Source organism: Tachysurus fulvidraco, chromosome 17, assembly GCF_022655615.1.
Source record: "Tachysurus fulvidraco isolate hzauxx_2018 chromosome 17, HZAU_PFXX_2.0, whole genome shotgun sequence".
Lineage (NCBI taxonomy): Eukaryota > Metazoa > Chordata > Actinopteri > Siluriformes > Bagridae > Tachysurus > Tachysurus fulvidraco.
The window spans coordinates 24,338,127-24,361,225 of NC_062534.1; the positions used below are offsets into that span (position 1 = coordinate 24,338,127).

Consider the following 23,099-nt stretch of genomic DNA (forward strand, 5'->3'; position numbering starts at 1 on the left):
GATGGGTTGGCACTCCATCCAGGGTGTATCCTGCCTCAATGCTCGATGACGCCTGAGATAAGTGACCCGAGGTAGTTCGGATAAGCAGTAGAAAATGAGAATGAGAGATGAGTGGATGACTGCCTTGTCTCTGTAACATCTGAATCTGATGCTGTGCACCTGTACAAGAACCTCACTGATATGTGTGCCAAAGGAGGATTTCACTTAACTAAGTGGATGAGTAACAGTCATGCTGTATTAATTTATATACCTGAAAAGGACAGAGAGAGCAAGATAAAGGACCTGGATTTGGATCATGAAGCATTACCACTAGAAAGAGCCCTGGGAGAGCAATGGTGTGCTGAGTCATATATCTTTCTATTTAAGGTGGTAGTCCGTGATCGACCTTTTACCAGAAGAGGAATTCTTTCCATCTTTAGTTCCATCTATGACCCTCTAGGATTCCTCTCACCTGTAATTCTATTTGCAAAGATAGTCCTACAAGATCTATGCAGAAAAGAAATTGAATGGCACGATGTTATTCCTTTGGAATATATTCAGCATTGGAGAAAGTGGCTAGATGACCTGCATCATTTGGAAAGTTTGAAGGTCAAAAGATGTTTAAAGGCTGATGGTTTTGGTGAAGCAACATCTGCTCAAATGCATAATTCTTCAGACGCAAGAGAGAGAGGATTTGTAGTAGTAGTAGCCTTTATTGTCACTGGTCACAAGTACCGTGAAATTAGCCATCAACCTGTCCAACATACAATACATACAATATGACAAGGGGGGACAGGACAGGAAGATAGGGAATTTGAAAAGAAATACAGCATAACATGAGGGAAAGGAGGAGAAAAAACCAACCACCAGACTATACTCCAGAGGAAGTACAGTGTGGGAACAGGAAAAACACCTCAGCAACATAAGCACATAAACAGTACGCCATAAACACACGACTTGCAACAGGGGAGGGGAGTGGGGGGTGGAGGTCATCCAGCACAGGCAAGCAGCCATCAGGTCACAGGCAAGCAGCCATTTGGTGTGGTATCTTACCTTTTGATTCACAACACCAATAATTTGACACATTCAACTCTTCTAGCAAGCAAGGCAAGAGTTATGCCACTAAAATCCATTACGATTCCTCACTTGGAACTTACAGCTGCCACACTTGCTAGACGCATTAACAGCATATGGATGAGAGAGCTTAAGATGCCCTTTCGGGAATCAGTTTTCTGGACAGATAGTACTTCAGTTCTTAAGTACTTACAGAATAAGACCACAAGATTTAAGTGCTTTGTGTCTAACAGAGTGTCAGAAATTCTGAAGAACTCTGACATATCACAGTGGAAATATGTGAATTCATTGAGTAATCCAGCGGATTTAACATCTAGAGGAGTTAAGGTGTATTCATTCCTACAAAACAGTATGTGGCTTTATGGTCCTAAATTTCTTGTCTAGCCGCAAGAAGAATGGCCAGTAGATCCTACTGTAGCGTCTGGTACCGGTCATGTCCGGAATGTCTGGAGCCTACACAAAGACCAGATAACCCCATGTGGCTTCTACGATTGAACTCATAGGGCCCTAAACCAGAACACATACACACACACACAACACAATGAGACATTCCTTTTACTAATAAAACCCGAAGATAAGGTACTCTAAGGTTCTCATTCTTATAACCCTTTTTTGTAATGTGATCTTCTTTTAAGGCTTGCCTGACGTAAAATTATTTGCTCCTTAATTTCCTGACAAGGGTGTATTTTATTCATGCGTCAGAAAACAACATTGTATACATCCGTTACACTCTAATTACTGATCATGGCATGTTAATGTATACCTGTTCTAATGCCTTATGCCCCTTTAAGGTCTGATGTCAGAATGTATACGAAGCTATCATTTTCTTTTTACTTCCCTAATGAAAGTGCATCTTGTTTTATGTTTCATTTTTGTTTCTTTGCCTTTATAAGAACATAATATCGTATTAACATCAGTTACCCTTTGATTACTGATCTGTGTATATAATGTACCGCTGCCTTTATACCGTCATTACCCTTCATGTTTAGTATCCAAATGACCACAAAATGTGAAATGAGCACGAAAGGCGCCATACCGTCCTAATACACCCTGGATCAAACTTTAAAGCCATCTAAAAGTTTGATAGCTAAACCACGCCCACAGACACCTGAAACAAAGGGAGTTTTTTCCCTCCAAAATCCTGACCGAAGTATTGGTCATCTCCCCAAAGATGGGTGGAGTTCGTGACCTTTAAATTGTCACAAACACCACTAATCCATGGTCAGACTTTTGGAACAGCTTAGAGACGACTCCATCTTCCTTCATAGAACTTCCGGCAAGCTCCACTCTCCAGAACCTCCAGGAAGAACGCCTGACCCCATCCTGACTGAGATTTCTCCGTTACATCCAGATTCTTGTGCCGCAAACCAATGCAAGTAGCCGTTTCCTCTACCAATCAATTTAGATGCATATTTTTAAGTAGTAATCTTTCATTGAATCATAAGGTGAATTTAAGTTTCTGTGACGATTTCCCAGTTAGGGTGTGATTAATTTTTGAGTCTAAGCTTGCCATTCCTTTCCTTCTTTCTCTAATTTATTCTTTCCAGTCTCTTCCTCCCTTTCCCCAATTTTAATTTCCTTTGTTTTATTTTATTTTCATCTTCATTTTCCCTATTTCTTTTGTTTGTTTGTGTAGTTAGTTTTATGTTGTGTTTGTCTCATTCATTAAATGGCATAATTTTGTGCCAAATAAGTGATTGTCTCTGAGTATCGCTCACAAATTAAGGTACCTGCAACATCTGGTCTGAACTACATGCTCTATTAAGTTAATTTAATTCAAATTACAGTGTAAAGTAAAAGTAAAACCTTCCTGGGCCGGGAAGATACCTCCTTCATAGAATTAATAAAGGTTACACGGCCTGTTCGGCGGATGAACAGACCAAATAAGTGTAATGTTTCCATCTATTGGACACAAGGACTTTCATTGGAAGAATTGGAAAAGTCAGAAATGGAAATTATCCGACTGTGTCAAAGGTGGAAATTTCCAGATTTCCTGATTTTCCTTTGCAAGTTTGCAAAATAGTCGAATAGTCAAGAGAAATAGTTCTCTCTGCAATCTTAATCCCATACTTCAGTCTGGTATTATAAGAGTTAGTGGTTGTCTTGGTAATGCAGAAATTCCTGAAGACGCTAAACATCCAATTGTACTGACTAAGGATATGCACATTTCTAACCTGATTTTGCACCACATTCATGAACAAGTTGGACATAGTGGGCGAAACTACATGTTGGCTAGCCTTCGACAACAATATTGGATCACTGGAGCTGCTGTAGCCATAAGAAGAATTCTATCAAAGTGCATAGTTTGTAAGAGGTTCTATGGAACTGCAGGACATCAACAAATGGCAGATTTACCACCAGATCGAGTTTTACTAGATAAGCCACCCTTTACTCCTGTTGGAGTAGATTGTTTTGGTCCCTTTGAGATAAAACGGGGAAGAGTCACCCTAAAACGCTACGGGGTTATCTTTACATGTCTTGCCATTAGAGCTGTTCACATTGACTGCATCATTAGATACAGATTCATTTATTCATGAATTAAGACGCTTCATTGCACGACGTGGACAAGTGGTTGAAATACGCTCAGATAATGGGACAAACTTTGTCGGAGCTGAATGTGAATTGCGAGAGGCAATACATAGTTGGAACCAAAATCAGATCAATGACTTTCTTCTTCAAAAGAAGATAAAATGGACTTTCAATCCACCTACAGGTTCACACCATGGAGGAATCTAGGAGAGACTTATTCGATCAATAAGGAAAATTCTGAATGCTATCGTTCAAGGTCAGCGATTGGATGAAGAAGGTCTTCTTACATTCTTTTGTGAAGTGGAGTCCATACTTAACAATTGACCTATAACAAGAGCGTCTTCTGATCCTAACGATTTAGAAGTTTGAACACCTAATCATCTTCTCCTGTTGAAGACGAATTTGACATTACCTCCTGGAACATTCACAAAAGAGGACTTGTATACACGCAGAAGATGGCGTCAAGTTCAGTACATGTCAAATCTCTTTTGGAAGCGATGGATAACTGATTGCTTACCTGTACTACAGGAATGACAGAAGTGGATTGTAAAAACGTGCAACTTTCAGTTGGGAGATGTGCTTCTTGTGGACGACAATGCACCAAGGAGCTCCTGGAATATGGGTAGAATTGTAGACACCGTAAAGGACAAGAAGGGTTTTGTACGACAAGTCAAAATCAAGACTGAGTTCCCTTTTAACTAGACCAATTACAAAAATTTGTTGTCTTCTTGAAGCGGAGGAGCATAAAGAATCTATGGACTAACTTCTTATAGTGACATTTGAGAGCTCTCAACAGATATGACATAATTCTTACATTATTGAATACAACCTTTGAAGCTACATGGATAAACTAAACAGACTCTTATTGACTAAAATACTTAATGAGAATGTATGTGCCATACTGCAGTGTAAATGTTTGTATTTATTCTTAATTATTTTTGATGATTATTACAGATTTATTGTTTAATAATCAGGGACTGGAATGTAAGTGCACTTTATGCTTGACTTTTATTTTGTATCTTTTTGGAATTCATTTCTGGGTCATGGTGCTTCATTGGGGTTCAAGTGTATAAATCTCACTCCATTTCTTGTTTGTCAGTGTGTATGGGAAGAGGGGGGAAGTAAGAGGGAAAGCTTACTTTCTGTTGACCGTAAAACTTTATTGATGTATTTTAATGTGGCTTTCATATAGACTTCAACATAATTAGTCAACAATTGTGTCTAGTGTTTTGCATCAGTGTATGCTTTTTTGTTTTTGTTTTCTTCAGTCGGTACAACATGTATATCTTGCATTCAATAAACAAGTGGAAACAAGTGGAACGCGTCAGCAATGCTTCTTCCTGCTACTTCGCCTCTCAGAGGTTATAGGTTGCCGCTATATTGTACGTTCTCTAACTCACGCTACAACGTCTGCAAATACACCGCTTCTCTTTAATTTGTATATGCTCCCAATTGGTCAAATAATGAAAAAGAACCAAATTGCTTACCAGAGCTATGCAGATGACACCCAGATATACTTAGCCCTGTCCCCTAATGCCTACAGCCCCATTGACTCTCTATGTAAGTGCATTGATGAAATTAACAGTTGGATGCATCAAAACTTCCTCCAGTTAAACAAAGACAAAAGTCATTGTAATCTGAAATAAAGATTAAACTCTCAAGGTTAACACACCCCTTGACTCTAGGGGTCTAAAGACACAAAATAAAGTCAGAAATCTTGGTGTAATTTTAGAGTCTGACCTTAATTTCAGTAGTCATGTGAAAGCGATAAGCAAATCAGCTTACTACCGTCTCAGAAATATAGCCAGAATTAGATGTTTTGTCTCAAGACAGGACTTAGAAAAACTTGTTCATGCTTTCATCACCAGCAGGGTGGATTATTGCAATGGACTCCTTACTGGGATCCCCAAAAAGACCATTAGACAGCTGCAGCTCATACAGAACACTGCTGCCAGAATTCTGACCAGAACCAAAAAATCTGAGCACATCACTCCAGTCCTCAGGTCCTTACACCGGCTTCCAGTTACATTTAGAATAGATTTTAAAGTATTGTTACTCGTTTATAAATCACTTCATGGCTTAGGACCGAAATACATGACAGATATGCTAATTGAATATAAACCAAGCAGACTACTCAGATCATTAGGATCAGGTCAGTTAGAGATACCAAGGGTTCACTCAAAACAAGGTGCGTCAGCATTTAGTTATTATGCCACCTATAGCTGGAATCAGCTTCCAGAAGAGATCAGATGTGCTTCAACAGTAGACACTTTTAAATCAAGATTAACAACACATCTGTTTAACTCTGTATTTACTGAATGAGTGCTGTGCTGCTTCACACAGACTGCACTTTTTATCCAAATCACTTTTACTCCTGTTTTATTCTTTTTAAAATATTGTAAACTGTTTTTATTAAAATCACATTTATTTTCTTTAATTGTTCTTTGTTATTATTATGATTTTATCGTGTGTCTTATTTCTACATATATATATTTTTTCTCTCTTATAAATTGTTTTCCAATTTCTATGTAAAGCACTTTGAATGGCCTCCGTGTATGAAATGTGCTATGCAAATAAACTTGCCTTGCCTTGTCTAGCATGTTCGCCTCACACCTCCAGGGTTGGGGGTTCGATTCCTGCCTCCGCCATGTGTGTGTGTGTGTGGAGTTTGCATGTTCTCCCCGTGTGTGAAGTGTGACATGGCAGCTTAATTGTTTAGGAGCACTGAACTAAATTACCCATCATCCCCAACATGTCACAAGAACAAACTATTTATTTTACTGGAAGAAACAGTTAAGGAAAATATTAAGTCTAGAAACTATAAGTAACCTAACTCTGCTTAGTAAGTGTACAGTAGGGGGCGCCACACACACACACGTGCGCTAGAGTAATATTTTATCAGTGCAGAAAATTACACACTAATAACTCAAAACTGACAAAATAAAATAAAAATGATACAGAGCATAAATTTGCATGAATTATAAAGATTTACATTTCTGTCTCAAAAATGAATACCGTTTTTTTTTTCCAGAATGACAAGACTAACATATCACACCAGCCCTCAAACCACATGAGCTCGTCACATCTCACTCATTCCTCACATATCTGCATTGTTCCCATAATTATTAACACTATTTACAGTAGGTCATGTTGTCTGTGTGTTCACCTGCAACGTTCTCTTCATATTCAGTCTGTTATCTTGTGCAGTATGTTTGTGTTTTCATGCTGCGGTTTAACGGCTATTTATTAAGGTTAGTTTCATTAATAAACCCCTCCACCATCGGATGCCTGATGGACTGGTTAACATCCCCATTGTGTTCCATACCTTCATCATGTGTTTTGTGCCATGCTGAATAATCAAAGTGTGTATATTAGAGTATATTGTCTTGTATATTAAATTCTCACATATTCATGAAGGCAGGAATAATCTAGCTAGGGGAACGATCTAGCTAGGCAAGGCAAGGCAAGTTTATTTGTATAGCACATTTCATACACAGAGGTCATTCAAAGTGCTTTGCATTTTAGTTAGTTAGCTAAGCAACACCACAGTAGTTGTGGGGTTAATGATAGCTATCTAGCAGCAGTTCTTATGAAAAAAACGAACTCTATTTGAACCTGTATTTTGCAAAATGGTGCTATTATGGAGAGGAAATGTCTCACAATATCGGTGAAATCATTATCTGGTACAATCGGCATCCAGGGAGCTTATCGTTAATTAGAACTGAGGAGGTCAAATTTATTGCGTTGTTCTTTGGGATTTCATTTAATATAATTTTATTTGGGTTGATGTTTAATTGAGGTTTGATGTTTTGTGTGTTCAATTGTGTTTGTAGTGAAAAACTCTATTTGTGACTCCAGGACCAATCACTCTGTTGATGAAAAATTATGTTTGTTTCAGAATCTTATTCCTTCACTGAAGGACCTTCAGGCTATATTAAAAAATATTATAAAGCCACCAGATTCTGTTAAATTTGTTTTTGTCAATTTTTCAAACTGTTTTTTTTTTTTTTTAATCAGCCAACGTGGCGACATGTAAAATTAACATAAATAAAGTGCCTTCTACAAACATGTTATAAGAAATTATATTGATAAATATTATAATTATACTATTAAGTTTGGGGTAAAGGTTAAAGGTTCTTCCTGAAAAAGAGGAGTTTAAATGTCTCTGTTAAGGGTGGAGTTAAGCAAGAGTTGGATGGATTGATGGATGGATGGATGGATGAATAAATGAATGAATGAATGGTTGGATGGATCAATGGATGGATGGATGAAAGGATGGAGAGTTATACAGACCTTGTACCAGTCTGTTATGGTGTAGAGTGGTTGAGCTAAAAGCTGAAGCAGACGTTTTACAGGTCAGTCTACAGTCCAAACATGACCTACGTTCACAAGCTCTGGGTATTGACTCAACTCAGCTGTCATGACTCAGCCCGGACTTTGGCCACGTGCACATGTTTGTTTATGTTCCTCGTCACATGTCTGCCCTGCCCTCGTCTGTTCCTCCCTGTTTCCACCCCGTCCCTAATTGTATCTGATTGTCTTTTGTATTTAAGTAATTAAAATTAATTGTGATTTTTTTGTTGTTGTTGTGATTCCTGTGTTGTTTTGTCCGTGGGCCTGGGCTCATTGTCCTACTGAAAGGTGAAGTTACTGTTTTCAGTTTTTATTTGTTGGTTTTTAAAAATGTGAATGGTGTCCATGATGCCTCCACCACCACCACATTTCACTGTAGACATGGTGTTAGTTAAGGCGTGTTTGAGTTTGTGTAAGGTTTCACACAAAGCACTTAGAAACAAACCAAAACCACATATTTAATAACCATGGTTGCGCTTTCACAAAGGTCTCAATGAGCAACAGTTTCTTTCTCACCATACAGTTACAGTGATCGTTTGATACGGTGCACCTTCGCCCTCAGTCACGGGACTCTGTAAGTCACTGTAGGTTCATGTTTATGCGCTGTACATTACTGTGTAAGAAGGAAAGAGAAACTTTTTGATTTCCAAAAGATATCTTTTCCAAAAATTTGAGATCAACATGGTGAGATCTCATGTGTCAGCATTAAAACACTGGAGTTACTGTAATTCTTCTACACACTACATCATAATCACGTCTCAGAAAGGACAAATGTAGTCATTTCTGATTTCTAATTTTAATTCTAATATCTTTCAGTTAATGGAGTTAGACAAACTCACACTCTGGTCTTTTTTACCTGAGAGAAGCTCATCATCCACATGCTCATACCCAGAATGCTGTTCTTCAGAGAGGAGACTTCCTGTTAGAGGAGAGCAGGAGAGTCAGGAGACGTGTTCAGAAGAGCAGACACACACACACACACACACACACACACACACACACACACACACACACACACACACACACACACACACACACACAAATACTGTACACACTCTCTATTGTGAATAAAATATGTATGTATACTGTAAGAAAGATTCCTCCTCGCACTTGTCCGCGTCTCTTTACCTCTGCAAACAATAGGAGCTCCGGAGCACTGAGAGAACAAACCACACGAGTGAAATCAAATCTGGTTTATTCCAAACAGCTGCTCAAAGAACTGAGATACAGAACAGAATATATATATACGCAATGAAATACAGTAAGCTATGGTGTATGAGACAAGGCGGGGGCTATTTTGTGTCCCATTCAGCAAAACGCATTGATGGTCACTATCATATTGGACTGCCATTTAGAAACACTGATGTAATTATGCCAATGAATCGTAAAATTGTGGAGCAGCGTGCTGCACATCTGCAAAGAAGGTTCAATGTGAATCCAATCTTTCATGCAAATTACATCACCTTTATAGAAGATGTCATCAGTAAAAGTTATGCAGAAAGAGGTTGAGTTGGAAAGATGTGTCGGACATCTCTGGTATATACCACATCATGGTGTATACCATCCTAAAAAACACAAAATAAGGGTTGCGTTTGATTGTGGAGCTTCTTATCAAGGTACATCTTTGAATAGTAATCTCTTACATGGTCCTGATCTAACTAGTTCACTAGTTAGCGTACTTGTACTAGAAACTGTTGCCCCGATGGCCGACATTGAGTCTATGTTTCATCAGGTGAAAGTTCACCCAGAAGACCGTGATCTTTTACGATTTCTTTGGTGGCCTGAAGGTAACGCAAACAACAATTTGGAGGAATACAGAATGATGGTACATTTATTTGGAGCTACATCTTCACCAAGCTGCTCAAACTTTGCATTAAGAAAATGTGCAACAGATCAAAAGGACCTATATGACGACAAGACAAAGAATGTTCTGTTTAATAACTTTTATGTGGATGACTGCCAGGTAGGGCACGGTGGCTTAGTGGGTAGCACGTTCGCCTCACACTCCCATGGTTGGGTGTTCGATTCCCACCTCCGCCTTGTGTGTGTGGAGTTTGCATGTTCTTCCCGTGCTTTGGGGGTTTCCTCCGGGTACTCCGGTTTCCTCCTCCGGTCCAAAGACATGCATGGTAGGTTGATTGGCATCTCTGGAAAAATTGTCCGTTGTGTGTGTGTGTGTGAGTGAATGAGTGTGTGTGCCCTGCGATGGGTTGGCACTCCATCCAGGGTGTATCCTGCCTCAATGCTCGATGACGCCTGAGATGAGTGACCCGAGGTAGTTCGGATAAGCAGTAGAAAATGAGAATGAGAGATGAGTGGATGACTGCCTTGTCTCTGTAACATCTGAATCTGATGCTGTGCACCTGTACAAGAACCTCACTGATATGTGTGCCAAAGGAGGATTTCACTTAACTAAGTGGATTAGTAACAGTCATGCTGTATTAATTTATATACCTGAAAAGGACAGAGAGAGCAAGATAAAGGACCTGGATTTGGATCATGAAGCATTACCACTAGAAAGAGCCCTGGGAGTGCAATGGTGTGCTGAGTCATATATCTTTCTATTTAAGGTGGTAGTCCGTGATCGACCTTTTACCAGAAGAGGAATTCTTTCCATCTTTAGTTCCATCTATGACCCTCTAGGATTCCTCTCACCTGTAATTCTATTTGCAAAGATAGTCCTACAAGATCTATGCAGAAAAGAAATTGAATGGGACGATGTTATTCCTTTGGAATATATTCAGCGTTTGAGAAAGTGGCTAGATGACCTGCATCATTTGGAAAGTTTGAAGGTCAAAAGATGTTTAAAGGCTGATGGTTTTGGTGAAGCAACATCTGCTCAAATGCATAATTTTTCAGACGCAAGAGAGAGAGGATTTGTAGTAGTAGTAGCCTTTATTGTCACTGGTCACAAGTACCGTGAAATTAGCCATCAACCTGTCCAACATACAATACATACAATATGACAAGGGGGGACAGGACAGGAAGATAGGGAATTTGAAAAGAAATACAGCATAACATGAGGGAAAGGAGGAGAAAAAAACCAACCACCAGACTATACTCCAGAGGAAGTACAGTGTGGGAACAGGAAAAACACCTCAGCAACATAAGCACATAAACAGTACGCCATAAACACACGACTTGCAACAGGGGAGGGGAGAGGGGGTTGAGGTCATCCAGCACAGGCAAGCAGCCATCAGGTCACAGGCAAGCAGCCATTTGGTGTGGTGTCTTACCTTTTGATTCACAACACCAATAATTTGACACATTCAACTCTTCTAGCAAGCAAGGCAAGAGTTATGCCACTAAAATCCATTACGATTCCTCACTTGGAACTTACAGCTGCCACACTTGCTAGACGCATTAACAGCATATGGATGAGAGAGCTTAAGATGCCCTTTCAGGAATCAGTTTTCTGGACAGATAGTACTTCAGTTCTTAAGTACTTACAGAATAAGACCACAAGATTTAAGTGCTTTGTGTCTAACAGAGTGTCAGAAATTCTGAAGAACTCTGACATATCACAGTGGAAATATGTGAATTCATTGAGTAATCCAGCGGATTTAACATCTAGAGGAGTTAAGGTGTATTCATTCCTACAAAACAGTATGTGGCTTTATGGTCCTAAATTTCTTGTCCAGCCGCAAGAAGAATGGCCAGTAGATCCTACTGTAGCGTCTGGTACCGGTCATGTCCGGAATGTCTGGAGCCTACACTAAGACCAGATAACCCCATGCGGCTTCTCCGATTGAACTCATAGGGCCCTAAACCAGAACACACACACAACACAATGAGACATTCCTTTTACTAATAGAACCCGAAGATAAGGTACTCTAAGGTTCTCATTCTTATAACCCTTTTTTGTAATGTGATCTTCTTTTAAGGCTTGCCTGACGTAAAATTATTTGCTCCTTAATTTCCTGACAAGGGTGTATTTTATTCATGCGTCAGAAAACAACATTGTATTTAACATCCGTTACACTCTAATTACTGATCATGGCATGTTAATGTATACCTGTTCTAATGCTGTATGCCCCTTTAAGGTCTGATGTCAGAATTTATACGAAGCTATCATTTTCTTTTTACTTCCCTAATGAAAGTGCATCTTGTTTTATGTTTCATTTTTGTTTCTTTGCCTTTATAAGAACATAATATCGTATTAACATCAGTTACCCTTTGATTACTGATCTGTGTATATAATGTACCGCTGCCTTTATACCGTCATTACCCTTCATGTTTAGTATCCAAATGACCACAAAATGTGAAATGAGCACGAAAGGCGCCATACCGTCTTAATACACCCTGGATCAAACTTTAAAGCCATCTAAAAGTTTGATAGCTAAACCACGCCCACAGACACCTGAAACAAAGGGAGTTTTTTCCCTCCAAAATCCTGACCGAAGTATTGGTCATCTCCCCAAAGATGGGTGGAGTTTGTGACCTTTAAATTGTCACAAACACCACTAATCCATGGTCAGACTTTTGGAACAGCTTAGAGACGACTCCATCTTCCTTCATAGAACTTCCGGCAAGCTCCACTCTCCAGAACCTCCAGGAAGAACGCCTGACCCCATCCTGACTGAGATTTCTCCGTTACATCCAGATTCTTGTGCCGCAAACCAATGCAAGTAGCAGTTTCCTCTACCAATCAATTTAGATGCATATTTTTAAGTAGTAATCTTTCATTGAATCATAAGGTGAATTTAAGTTTCTGTGACGATTTCCCAGTTAGGGTGTGATTAATTTTTGAGTCTAAGCTTGCCATTCCTTTCCTTCTTTCTCTAATTTATTCTTTCCAGTCTCTTCCTCCCTTTCCCCAATTTTAATTTCCTTTGTTTTATTTTATTTTCATCTTCATTTTCCCTATTTCTTTTGTTTGTTTGTGTAGTTAGTTTTATGTTGTGTTTGTCTCATTCATTAAATGGCATAATTTTGTGCCAAATAAGTGATTGTCTCTGAGTATCGCTCACAAATTAAGGTACCTGCAACATCTGGTCTGAACTACATGCTCTATTAAGTTAATTTAATTCAAATTACAGTGTAAAGTAAAAGTAAAACCTTCCTGGGCCGGGAAGATACCTCCTTCATAGAATTAATAAAGGTTACACGGCCTGTTCGGCAGATGAACAGACCAAATAAGTGTAACGTTTCCATCTATTGGACACAAGGACTTTCATTGGAAGAATTGGAAAAGTCAGAAATGGAAATTATCCGACTGTGTCAAAGGTGGAAATTTCCAGATTTCCTGATTTTCCTTTGCAAGTTTGCAAAATAGTCGAATAGTCAAGAGAAATAGTTCTCTCTGCAATCTTAATCCCATACTTCAGTCTGGTATTATAAGAGTTAGTGGTTGTCTTGGTAATGCAGAAATTCCTGAAGATGCTAAACATCCAATTGTACTGACTAAGGATATGCACATTTCTAACCTGATTTTGCACCACATTCATGAACAAGTTGGACATAGTGGGCGAAACTACATGTTGGCTAGCCTTCGACAACAATATTGGATCATTGGAGCTGCTGTAGCCATAAGAAGAATTCTATCAAAGTGCATAGTTTGTAGGAGGTTCTATGGAACTGCAGGACATCAACAAATGGCAGATTTACCACCAGATCGAGTTTTACTAGATAAGCCACCCTTTACTCCTGTTGGAGTAGATTGTTTTGGTCCCTTTGAGATAAAACGGGGAAGAGTCACCCTAAAACGCTACGGGGTTATCTTTACATGTCTTGCCATTAGAGCTGTTCACATTGAAATGACTGCATCATTATATACAGATTCATTTATTCATGCATTAAGACGCTTCATTGCACGACGTGGACAAGTGGTTGAAATACGCTCAGATAATGGGACAAACTTTGTCGGAGCTGAATGTGAATTGCGAGAGGCAATACATAGTTGGAACCAAAATCAGATCAATGACTTTCTTCTTCAAAAGAAGATAAAATGGACTTTCAATCCACCTACAGGTTCACACCATGGAGGAATCTAGGAGAGACTTATTCGATCAATAAGGAAAATTCTGAATGCTATCGTTCAAGGTCAGCGATTGGATGAAGAAGGTCTTCTTACATTCTTTTGTGAAGTGGAGTCCATACTTAACAATTGACCTATAACAAAAGCGTCTTCTGATCCTAACGATTTAGAAGTTTGAACACCTAATCATCTTCTCCTGTTGAAGACGAATTTGACATTACCTCCTGGAACATTCACAAAAGAGGACTTGTATACACGCAGAAGATGGCGTCAAGTTCAGTACATGTCAAATCTCTTTTGGAAGCGATGGATAACTGATTGCTTACCTGTACTACAGGAATGACAGAAGTGGATTGTAAAAACGCGCAACTTTCAGTTGGGAGATGTGCTTCTTGTGGACGACAATGCACCAAGGAGCTCCTGGAATATGGGTAGAATTGTAGACACCGTAAAGGACAAGAAGGGATTTGTACGACAAGTCAAAATCAAGACTGAGTTCCCTTTTAACTAGACCAATTACAAAAATTTGTTGTCTTCTTGAAGCGGAGGAGCATAAAGAATCTATGGACTAACTTCTTATAGTGACATTTGAGAGCTCTCAACAGATATGACATAATTCTTACATTATTGAATACAACCTTTGAAGCTACATGGATAAACTAAACAGACTCTCATTGACTAAAATACTTAATGAGAATGTATGTGCCATACTGCAGTGTAAATGTTTGTATTTATTCTTAATTATTTTTGATGATTATTACAGATTTATTGTTTAATAATCAGGGACTGGAATGTAAGTGCACTTTATGCTTGACTTTTATTTTGTATCTTTTTGGAATTCATTTCTGGGTCATGGTGCTTCATTGGGGTTCAAGTGTATAAATCTCACTCCATTTCTTGTTTGTCAGTGTGTATGGGAAGAGGGGGGAAGTAAGAGGGAAAGCTTACTTTCTGTTGACCGTAAAACTTTATTGATGTATTTTAATGTGGCTTTCATATAGACTTCAACATAATTAGTCAACAATTGTGTCTAGTGTTTTGCATCAGTGTATGCTTTTTTGTTTTTGTTTTCTTCAGTCGGTACAACATGTATATCTTGCATTCAATAAACAAGTGGAAACAAGTGGAACGTGTCAGCAATGCTTCTTCCTGCTACTTCGCCTCTCAGAGGTTATAGGTTGCCGCTATATTGTACGTTCTCTAACTCACGCTACAACGTCTGCAAATACACCGCTTCTCTTTAATTTGTATATGCTCCCAATTGGTCAAATAATGAAAAAGAACCAAATTGCTTACCACAGCTATGCAGATGACACCCAGATATACTTAGCCCTGTCCCCTAATGACTACAGCCCCATTGACTCTCTATGTAAGTGCATTGATGAAATTAACAGTTGGATGCATCAAAACTTCCTCCAGTTAAACAAAGACAAAAGTCATTGTAATCTGAAATAAAGATGAAACTCTCAAGGTTAACACACACCTTGACTCTAGTGGTCTAAAGACACAAAATAAAGTCAGAAATCTTGGTGTAATTTTAAAGTCTGACCTTAATTTCAGTAGTCATGTGAAAGCGATAAGCAAATCAGCTTACTACCGTCTCAGAAATATAGCCAGAATTAGATGTTTTGTCTCAAGACAGGACTTAGAAAAACTTCTTCATGCTTTCATCACCAGCAGGGTGGATTATTGCAGTGGACTCATTACTGGGATCCCCAAAAAGACCATTAGACAGCTGCAGCTCATACAGAACACTGCTGCCAGAATTCTGAGCAGAACCAAAGCATCTGAGCACATCACTCCAGTCCTCAGGTCCTTACACTGGCTTCCAGTTACATTTAGAATAGATTTTAAAGTATTGTTACTCGTTTATAAATCACTTCATGGCTTAGGACCGAAATACATGACAGATATGCTAATTGAATATAAACCAAGCAGACTACTCAGATCATTAGGATCAGGTCAGTTAGAGATACCAAGGGTTCACTCAAAACAAGGTGCGTCAGCATTTAGTTATTATGCCACCTATAGCTGGAATCAGCTTTCAGAAGAGATCAGATGTGCTTCAACAGTAGACACTTTTAAATCAAGATTAACAACACATCTGTTTAACTCTGCATTTACTGAATGAGTGCTGTGCTGCTTCACACAGACTGCACTTTTTATCCAAATCACTTTTACTCCTGTTTTATTCTTTTTAAAATATTGTAAACTATTTTTATTAAAATCACATTTATTTTCTTTAATTGTTCTTTGTTATTATTATGATTTTATCGTGTGTCTTATTTCTACATATATATTTTTTTTCTCTCTTATAAATTGTTTTCTAATTTTTATGTAAAGCACTTTGAATGGCCTCCGTGTATGAAATGTGCTATACAAATAAACTTGCCTTGCCTTGTCTAGCATGTTCGCCTCACACCTCCAGGGTTGGGGGTTCGATTCCTGCCTCCGCCATGTGTGTGTGTGTGTGTGTGTGGAGTTTGCATGTTCTCCCCGTGTGTGAAGTGTGACATGGCAGCTTAATTGTTTAGGAGCATTGAACTAAATTTCCCATCATCCCCAACATGTCACAAGAACAAACTATTTATTTTACTGGAAGAAACAGTTAAGGAAAATATTAAGTCTAGAAACTATAAGTAACCTAACTCTGCTTAGTGAGTGTACAGTAGGGGGCGCCACACACACGCGCGCGCTAGAGTAATATTTTATCAGTGCAGAAAATTACACACTAATAACTCAAAACTGACAAAATAAAATAAAAATGATACAGAGCATAAATTTGCATGAATTATAAAGATTTACATTTCTGTCTCAAAAATGAATACCGTTTTTTTTCCCCAGAATGACAAGACTAACATATCACACCAGCCCTCAAACCACATGAGCTCGTCACATCTCACTCATTCCTCACATATCTGCATTGTTCCCATAATTATTAACACTATTTACAGTAGGTCATGTTGTCTGTGTGTTCACCTGCAACGTTCTCTTCATATTCAGTCTGTTATCTTGTGCAGTATGTTTGTGTTTTCATGCTGCGGTTTAACGGCTATTTATTAAGGTTAGTTTCATTAATAAACCCCTCCACCATCGGATGCCTGATGGACTGGTTAACATCCCCATGGTGTTCCACACCTTCATCATGTGTTTTGTGCCATGCTGAATAATCAAAGTGTGTATATTAGAGTATATTGTCTTGTATTTTAAATTCTCACATATTCATGAAGGCAGGAATAATTATAATAATCTGGATACATCTTACTTTCCAGGCATCTTCATTACAAAAAAATATTAATGTATTACAGTGATGAAAATGTTATAAAACTGAGTTGAACAAACTTTATTTTCTACCGTAGAGGTAATAAATGCATGAACTAGTGCTTTTGCATCATGTAATGACATCATATTTCTTATCTTAGCAATATTTCTGAGATGAAAGAATGTCACCCTTGTGATATTATTTATGTTAGTTTTAAAGGTCTTTCGCTGCTGCACAGAAAAACAATCCAGAGTTACTCTGTAATCAGAAAGCTTACTTCTGGCTGCTTGTGTGGTCCTAATGAAAGAACGTTAAGTTAAGCAGGCGGAAGTTAGTAAGCATCCACTGTCTGATGTCCCACACAGTCTTCAATCTTATTAAGATGGTGACTCACATCTGACTTAGAGCTGTGTGTCATCAAGATAACATAGAGCTGTGTGTCATCAAGATAACAGGTGAAGTTAATACCATTACCAATATCAGTCATTTTATGAATTGCTGTCATCACCATGAAAGCTTGTTAGCTAGGGAAACTAGTCACTGGGGCTAAACATAGTGAGCTTCACATAGCTAACGATCTAGCTAGGCAAGGCAAGGCAAGTTTATTTGTATAGCACATTTCATACACAGAGGTCATTCAAAGTGCTTTGCATTTTAGTTAGTTAGCTAAGAAACACCACAGTAGTTGTGGGGTTAATGATAGCTATCTATCAGCAGCTCTTATGAAAAAAACTAACTCTATTTGAACCTGTATTTTGCAAAATGGTGCTATTATGGAGAGGAAATGTCTCACAATATCGGTGAAATCATTATCTGGTACAATCGGCATCCAGGGAGTTTATCGTTAATTAGAACTGAGGAGGTCAAATTTATTGCGTTGTTCTTTGGGATTTCATTTAATATAATTTTATTTGGGTTGATGGTTAATTGAGGTTTGATGTTTTGTGTGTTCAATTGTGTTTGTAGTGAAAAACTCTATTTGTGACTCCAGGACCAATCACTCTGTTGATGAAAAATTATGTTTGTTTCAGCATCTTATTCCTTCACTGAAGGACCTTCAGGCTATATTAAAAAATATTATAAAGCCACCAGATTCTGTTAAATTTGTTTTTGTCAATTTTTCAAACTGTTTTTTTTTTTTTTTTTTTAATCAGCCAACGTGGCGACATGTAAAATTAACATAAATAAAGTGCCTTCTACAAACATGTTATAAGAAATTATATTGATAAATATTATAATTATACTATTAAGTTTGGGGTAAAGGTTAAAGGTTCTGCCTGAAAAAGAGGAGTTTAAATGTCTCTGTTAAGGGTGGAGTTAAGCAAGAGTTGGATGGATTGATGGATGGATGAATAAATGAATGAATGGTTGGATGGATCAATGGATGGATGGATGAAAGGATGGAGAGTTATACAGACCTTGTACCAGTCTGTCATGGTGTAGAGTGGTTGAGCTAAAAGCTGAAGCAGTCGTTTTACAGGTCAGTCTACAGTCCAAACATGACCTACGTTCACAAGCTCTGGGTATTGACTCAACTCAGCTGTCATGACTCAGCCCGGACTTTGGCCACGTGCACATGTTTGTTTATGTTCCTCGTCACATGTCTGCCCTGCCCTCGTCTGTTCCTCCCTGTTTCCACCCCGTCCCTAATTGTATCTGATTGTCTTTTGTATTTAAGTAATTAAAATTAATTGTGATTTTTTTTGTTGTTGTGATTCCTGTGTTGTTTTGTCAGTGGGCCTGGGCTCATTGTCCTACTGAAAGGTGAAGTTACTGTTTTCAGTTTTTATTTGTTGGTTTTTAAAAATGTGAATGGTGTGCATGATGCCTCCACCACCACCACATTTCACTGTAGACATGGTGTTAGTTAAGGCGTGTTTGAGTTTGTGTAAGGTTTCACACAAAGCACTTAGAAACAAACCAAAACCACATATTTAATAACCATGGTTGCGCTTTCACAAAGGTCTCCTTGAGCAACAGTTTCTTTCTCACCATACAGTTACAGTGATCGTTTGATACGGTGCACCTTCGCCCTCAGTCACAGGATTCTGTAAGTCACTGTAGGTTCATGTTTATGCGCTGTACATTACTGTGTCAGAAGGAAAGAGAAACTTTTTGGTTTCCAAAAGATATCTTTTCCAAAAATTTGAGATTAACAGATTAATTGAGCTCCATGATGGTGTGGAGGTGAAGGTTGGAGTAAAGTGTCCTGTACAGAGCCCTGACTCAACCTCACCGGACACCTTTGGAATGAACTGGAACTGAAGTCTCCTCAACATCCTGAACATCAGAGTCTGATCTCACTGATGCTGCTTTTTGTTATATATTTTTTTAATGTGTTTTTACAGAAATAAACAGAATTGAACAGATTATTATTATTTGATCGTCATTTCGAAACCACAGACTAGAGAACTTAGGCTGCATGAGTCATTTCATGTGTCTAGTTAGCTAACCCTGCAGGAAAATGCTCTGCTTCCTGTGGTAGCCTTTACTACTTTAGGTACCAAATAGTTTGCCTATTCTGCCCAACTTAACCACATTTTCCACTCCAGCAATACAAGCATTTACTTGAGAACTGTAACTAAGATTTATCTACAAGATAGTAACTTGAGTTAAAAGGAAGTCAAAAGGCTTTTAATTCATTTCAACTACTTTATATGTAGCAGGTGAGATTAAAGATTAAACTCAATAAAATAAATTGCATTCATTCATACATAAAGTTCCTTTTAGTTCTTTAGTTTCAGAAATGAACCTCTTACTGCTACTACTAACAATTCAGGTAAGAAAAAGTAGATGATGATGACGATGATGATGATGATGATTTACGTTAACTTTACATTAAATGTAAATCATGAATTCTAAATATAAATGACATTATAAATGTAATTAAACATTTTGTAATTTTGATATTATAAATGCTTTTCTACACTGCTTTACAGTGTTTTAAAATTTTACTTGAGTTATTGAAATCCACTTGAATTAATCATTTTTATTTTAATCATAATTATGAACAGTAAATAGTTTCAATAAAATAATAAAATATACTTTAGTATGGAAAACAGATGAACTTTACTTGTTATGTTTTACACATTATTCAAATGTATTACAATTGCAATCATTGCTGCTTTGTAATTTATGCAACAAGATCATCTACCCCATCCAACCGACCCCTTCTACCCCATATCGATGCCCCTTTACCATGTCCGACTGAGCCCCTCTTCCCTATATTGGAAAAGCCTTTACCCCAAATCTGATTAAATCTGCTTTTACTGCCTGCCTGATATTATAGAAATGATCACTTAAAGACTGACTTGGCCCTGCCTCTGTACATCTGTACATCTCACCCCATCCTTCTCTCTGCTGAAGATCTAGAACCAAGATTTCTCTACAAAATCCTAAATTCATCATTTAATCATTAAAAAAATGTTGTGTCAATGAATCTTTAGACAATACCCCACAATACAGTATAATAAAATGTTTCTGTTAATAAATCACAATTTTTTTTTGTTAATAAATCATGCAGTTCACTCAGTGGTGAAACTTTATTTGAATCTGCACTGCATTAAACAACAATAACAACATTAAGCATTATAATAAATGGTTCAATAATGTGGTGAAGAAATGGCTAAGTTAAGTGTGTGTGTGTGTGTGTGTGTGTGTGTGTGTGTGTGTGTGTGTGTGTGTGTGTGTGTGTGTGTGTGTGTGTGATCTTAGTTGAAGCCTTTAGGTGTGCAGACATTGACGACGACGCCATTGACGACGACTTCACAAACACACAGATCGAGATGTTTAGGAGTATCAACACTGAAAGACACAAACACACACACATCAATTCATTTTCCTCTACTCTCATCTAATTTAGAAATCACTTATTGATATAATAAATCATGTAATAAAACAGTGATTGTCAGATACTCACATGAAGCCTTTCTTTGGACAGTTTGAGCCTGCAGGATGTGTGTGGGAGGAATTTTTCCAAGGAAGAAGTCGAAACAGCAAGGCTCGACTTCTCCAAAAACCTTTATAGATTCTAGTGAGTGAGAGACAGATCAGGTGTTTCAGTCCAATTTAATCAAAACTTACAATAAAATAAACATCAGAAAAATTTATTAATTCTTCAGATAATGCTTACGAATAATCTAAATGTGTGATAAAATTCCCAGTGAATGTAAGTATGTATATACACTACATCAAATCAATCTCAATAAATTGTGTGTCTGAGTATACAAACTATTTTTTAGTTCTACTATATATGTATATGTGGCAGTCATGGCCTAATGGTTAGAGAGTTTGACTCCTAACCCTAAGGTTGTGGGTTTAAGTCTCGGGCCAGCCACGACTAAGGAGCCCTTGAGCAAGGCGTCGAACACCCCCAACTGCTCCGCGGCTGGCCACTGCTCCGGGTGTGTGTGTGCACTTTGGATGGTTTAAATGCAGAGAACAAATTCTGAGTATGGGTCACTGTACTTAGCCGCATGTCATGTCATATATCAAATCCATCTCAATAAATTGTGTGTGTCTGTGTATACAAACGTTATTTAGTTCTTCTATATAATTAATTGTATCTTATTGTACATAAACAAACTGTGTAATAGACTCACCCTGAGCGTCTGAGTAGAGCGCCATGATCAGGACGAAGCCCAGGACCAGAAACACACGATTCATCTTGATGTTCTCAGCAGGTGTGTGAAGCTCTGATCTCTTTTCTCTCTAAAACCTAATTTGATCAAATCTTTCCATCTAACAGCAGATTTGGCTCCTCCTCTGTACATCTACATGAATCTCTTCATCTCACCACATCGTGTGCTGAAGATCTAGAACCAAGATTTCCCTATACGTTCTATAACTCACGCTACAACACACATCACCCCCATCTTATCATCATTGCATTGTCTCCCATGCACTCAAGTTTCACACTGACTATAAAATACTGTTACTAACCTATAAAGCACTTAATGGTCTCGGCCCACAGTTCCTGGGTGATCTTTTGTTTTTTTTTTAAGATCCATCACACCTACTTCGATCAAAACATACAGGATATTTGGTAGTACCTCAAGTAGAAAAGTCTCCAGCAGGGGGCAGAGCTTTTTCTCACAGAGCCTCACAGTTATGGAACAGATTTCCAATTAGTGTTCAGGACTCAGACACAGTCTCAGTGTTTAAGTCCAGGCTAAAACACATTTGTTTAGTTTAGCTTTTTATGAATACATTCCTTAGGTAAAGGAGCAGATCTGAGGCCTCATTTATAAAGCGTGTGTACACAGAAAACAGGGCTGGAAACGTACGCCAAGGTTGTGATCTATAAAAAACAAACATGATGGGAGAATGTGCGCACCTTTAAGGATCCTACGCACAGTTTTACAAATGAGACCCCTGGAGGGTTCATGGTCATAGAGTGTTTGGTGAACTGTGTGAAGTGTGCTTTAACACTCTCCATTTGAATATATTGTCTTCTGGTAAAGTAGGTTCCTGACCTTTGTATACAATCTGCTTAACCCACTTTGTTCTAGAGTAGTGTGATTTGTTATATTTTATTCCATTGTTAATATTAAAGTGTTGATCTCAGATGTGACTTCTGCCAAGACTTCCTTCTACAAGGAAAAGCTTGAAGCTTCCTCACATGACCCTCGGAAGCTCCAAAACATCATCTCTTCTCTACTCCCCCCCCCCCCCCCACACACACACACACCTTCTTCATCTTCCCTGACTGCAGAAGACTTTGCTTCTTTCTACCAGGAGAAGATTGAGTAAATCTGCAGGAACTTCACTTCTGCCCTGACTGCACTTACATCTCACAGTCTGGATTTCCCTGCTCCTTTGATGTCACATTTCTCAACTGTAGCAGCAGAAAAGATTTTACAACTCTTCCATTCTTGCAATCCTACCACCTGTCCATTGGATCCACTCCCTTCCATTATGCTCAAG

The 23,099-nt window shown here is 38.3% G+C and overlaps 1 protein-coding gene across 1 annotated transcript in view; it reads right to left on the reverse strand.

Moving 5' to 3' along the window:
- LOC113656595 (regakine-1-like) overlaps window positions 1-21,899 on the reverse strand; it is a 40,711-nt gene extending 18,812 nt beyond the window's left edge. The window contains exon 1 of the mRNA XM_027167908.2: window positions 21,776-21,899. Within this exon, the coding sequence (XP_027023709.2) occupies window positions 21,776-21,839 (64 nt within the window). The 5' untranslated portion in view covers window positions 21,840-21,899. The remainder of the gene's footprint in view (window positions 1-21,775) is intronic.
- Between the last annotated feature and the right edge of the window lie 1,200 nt (window positions 21,900-23,099).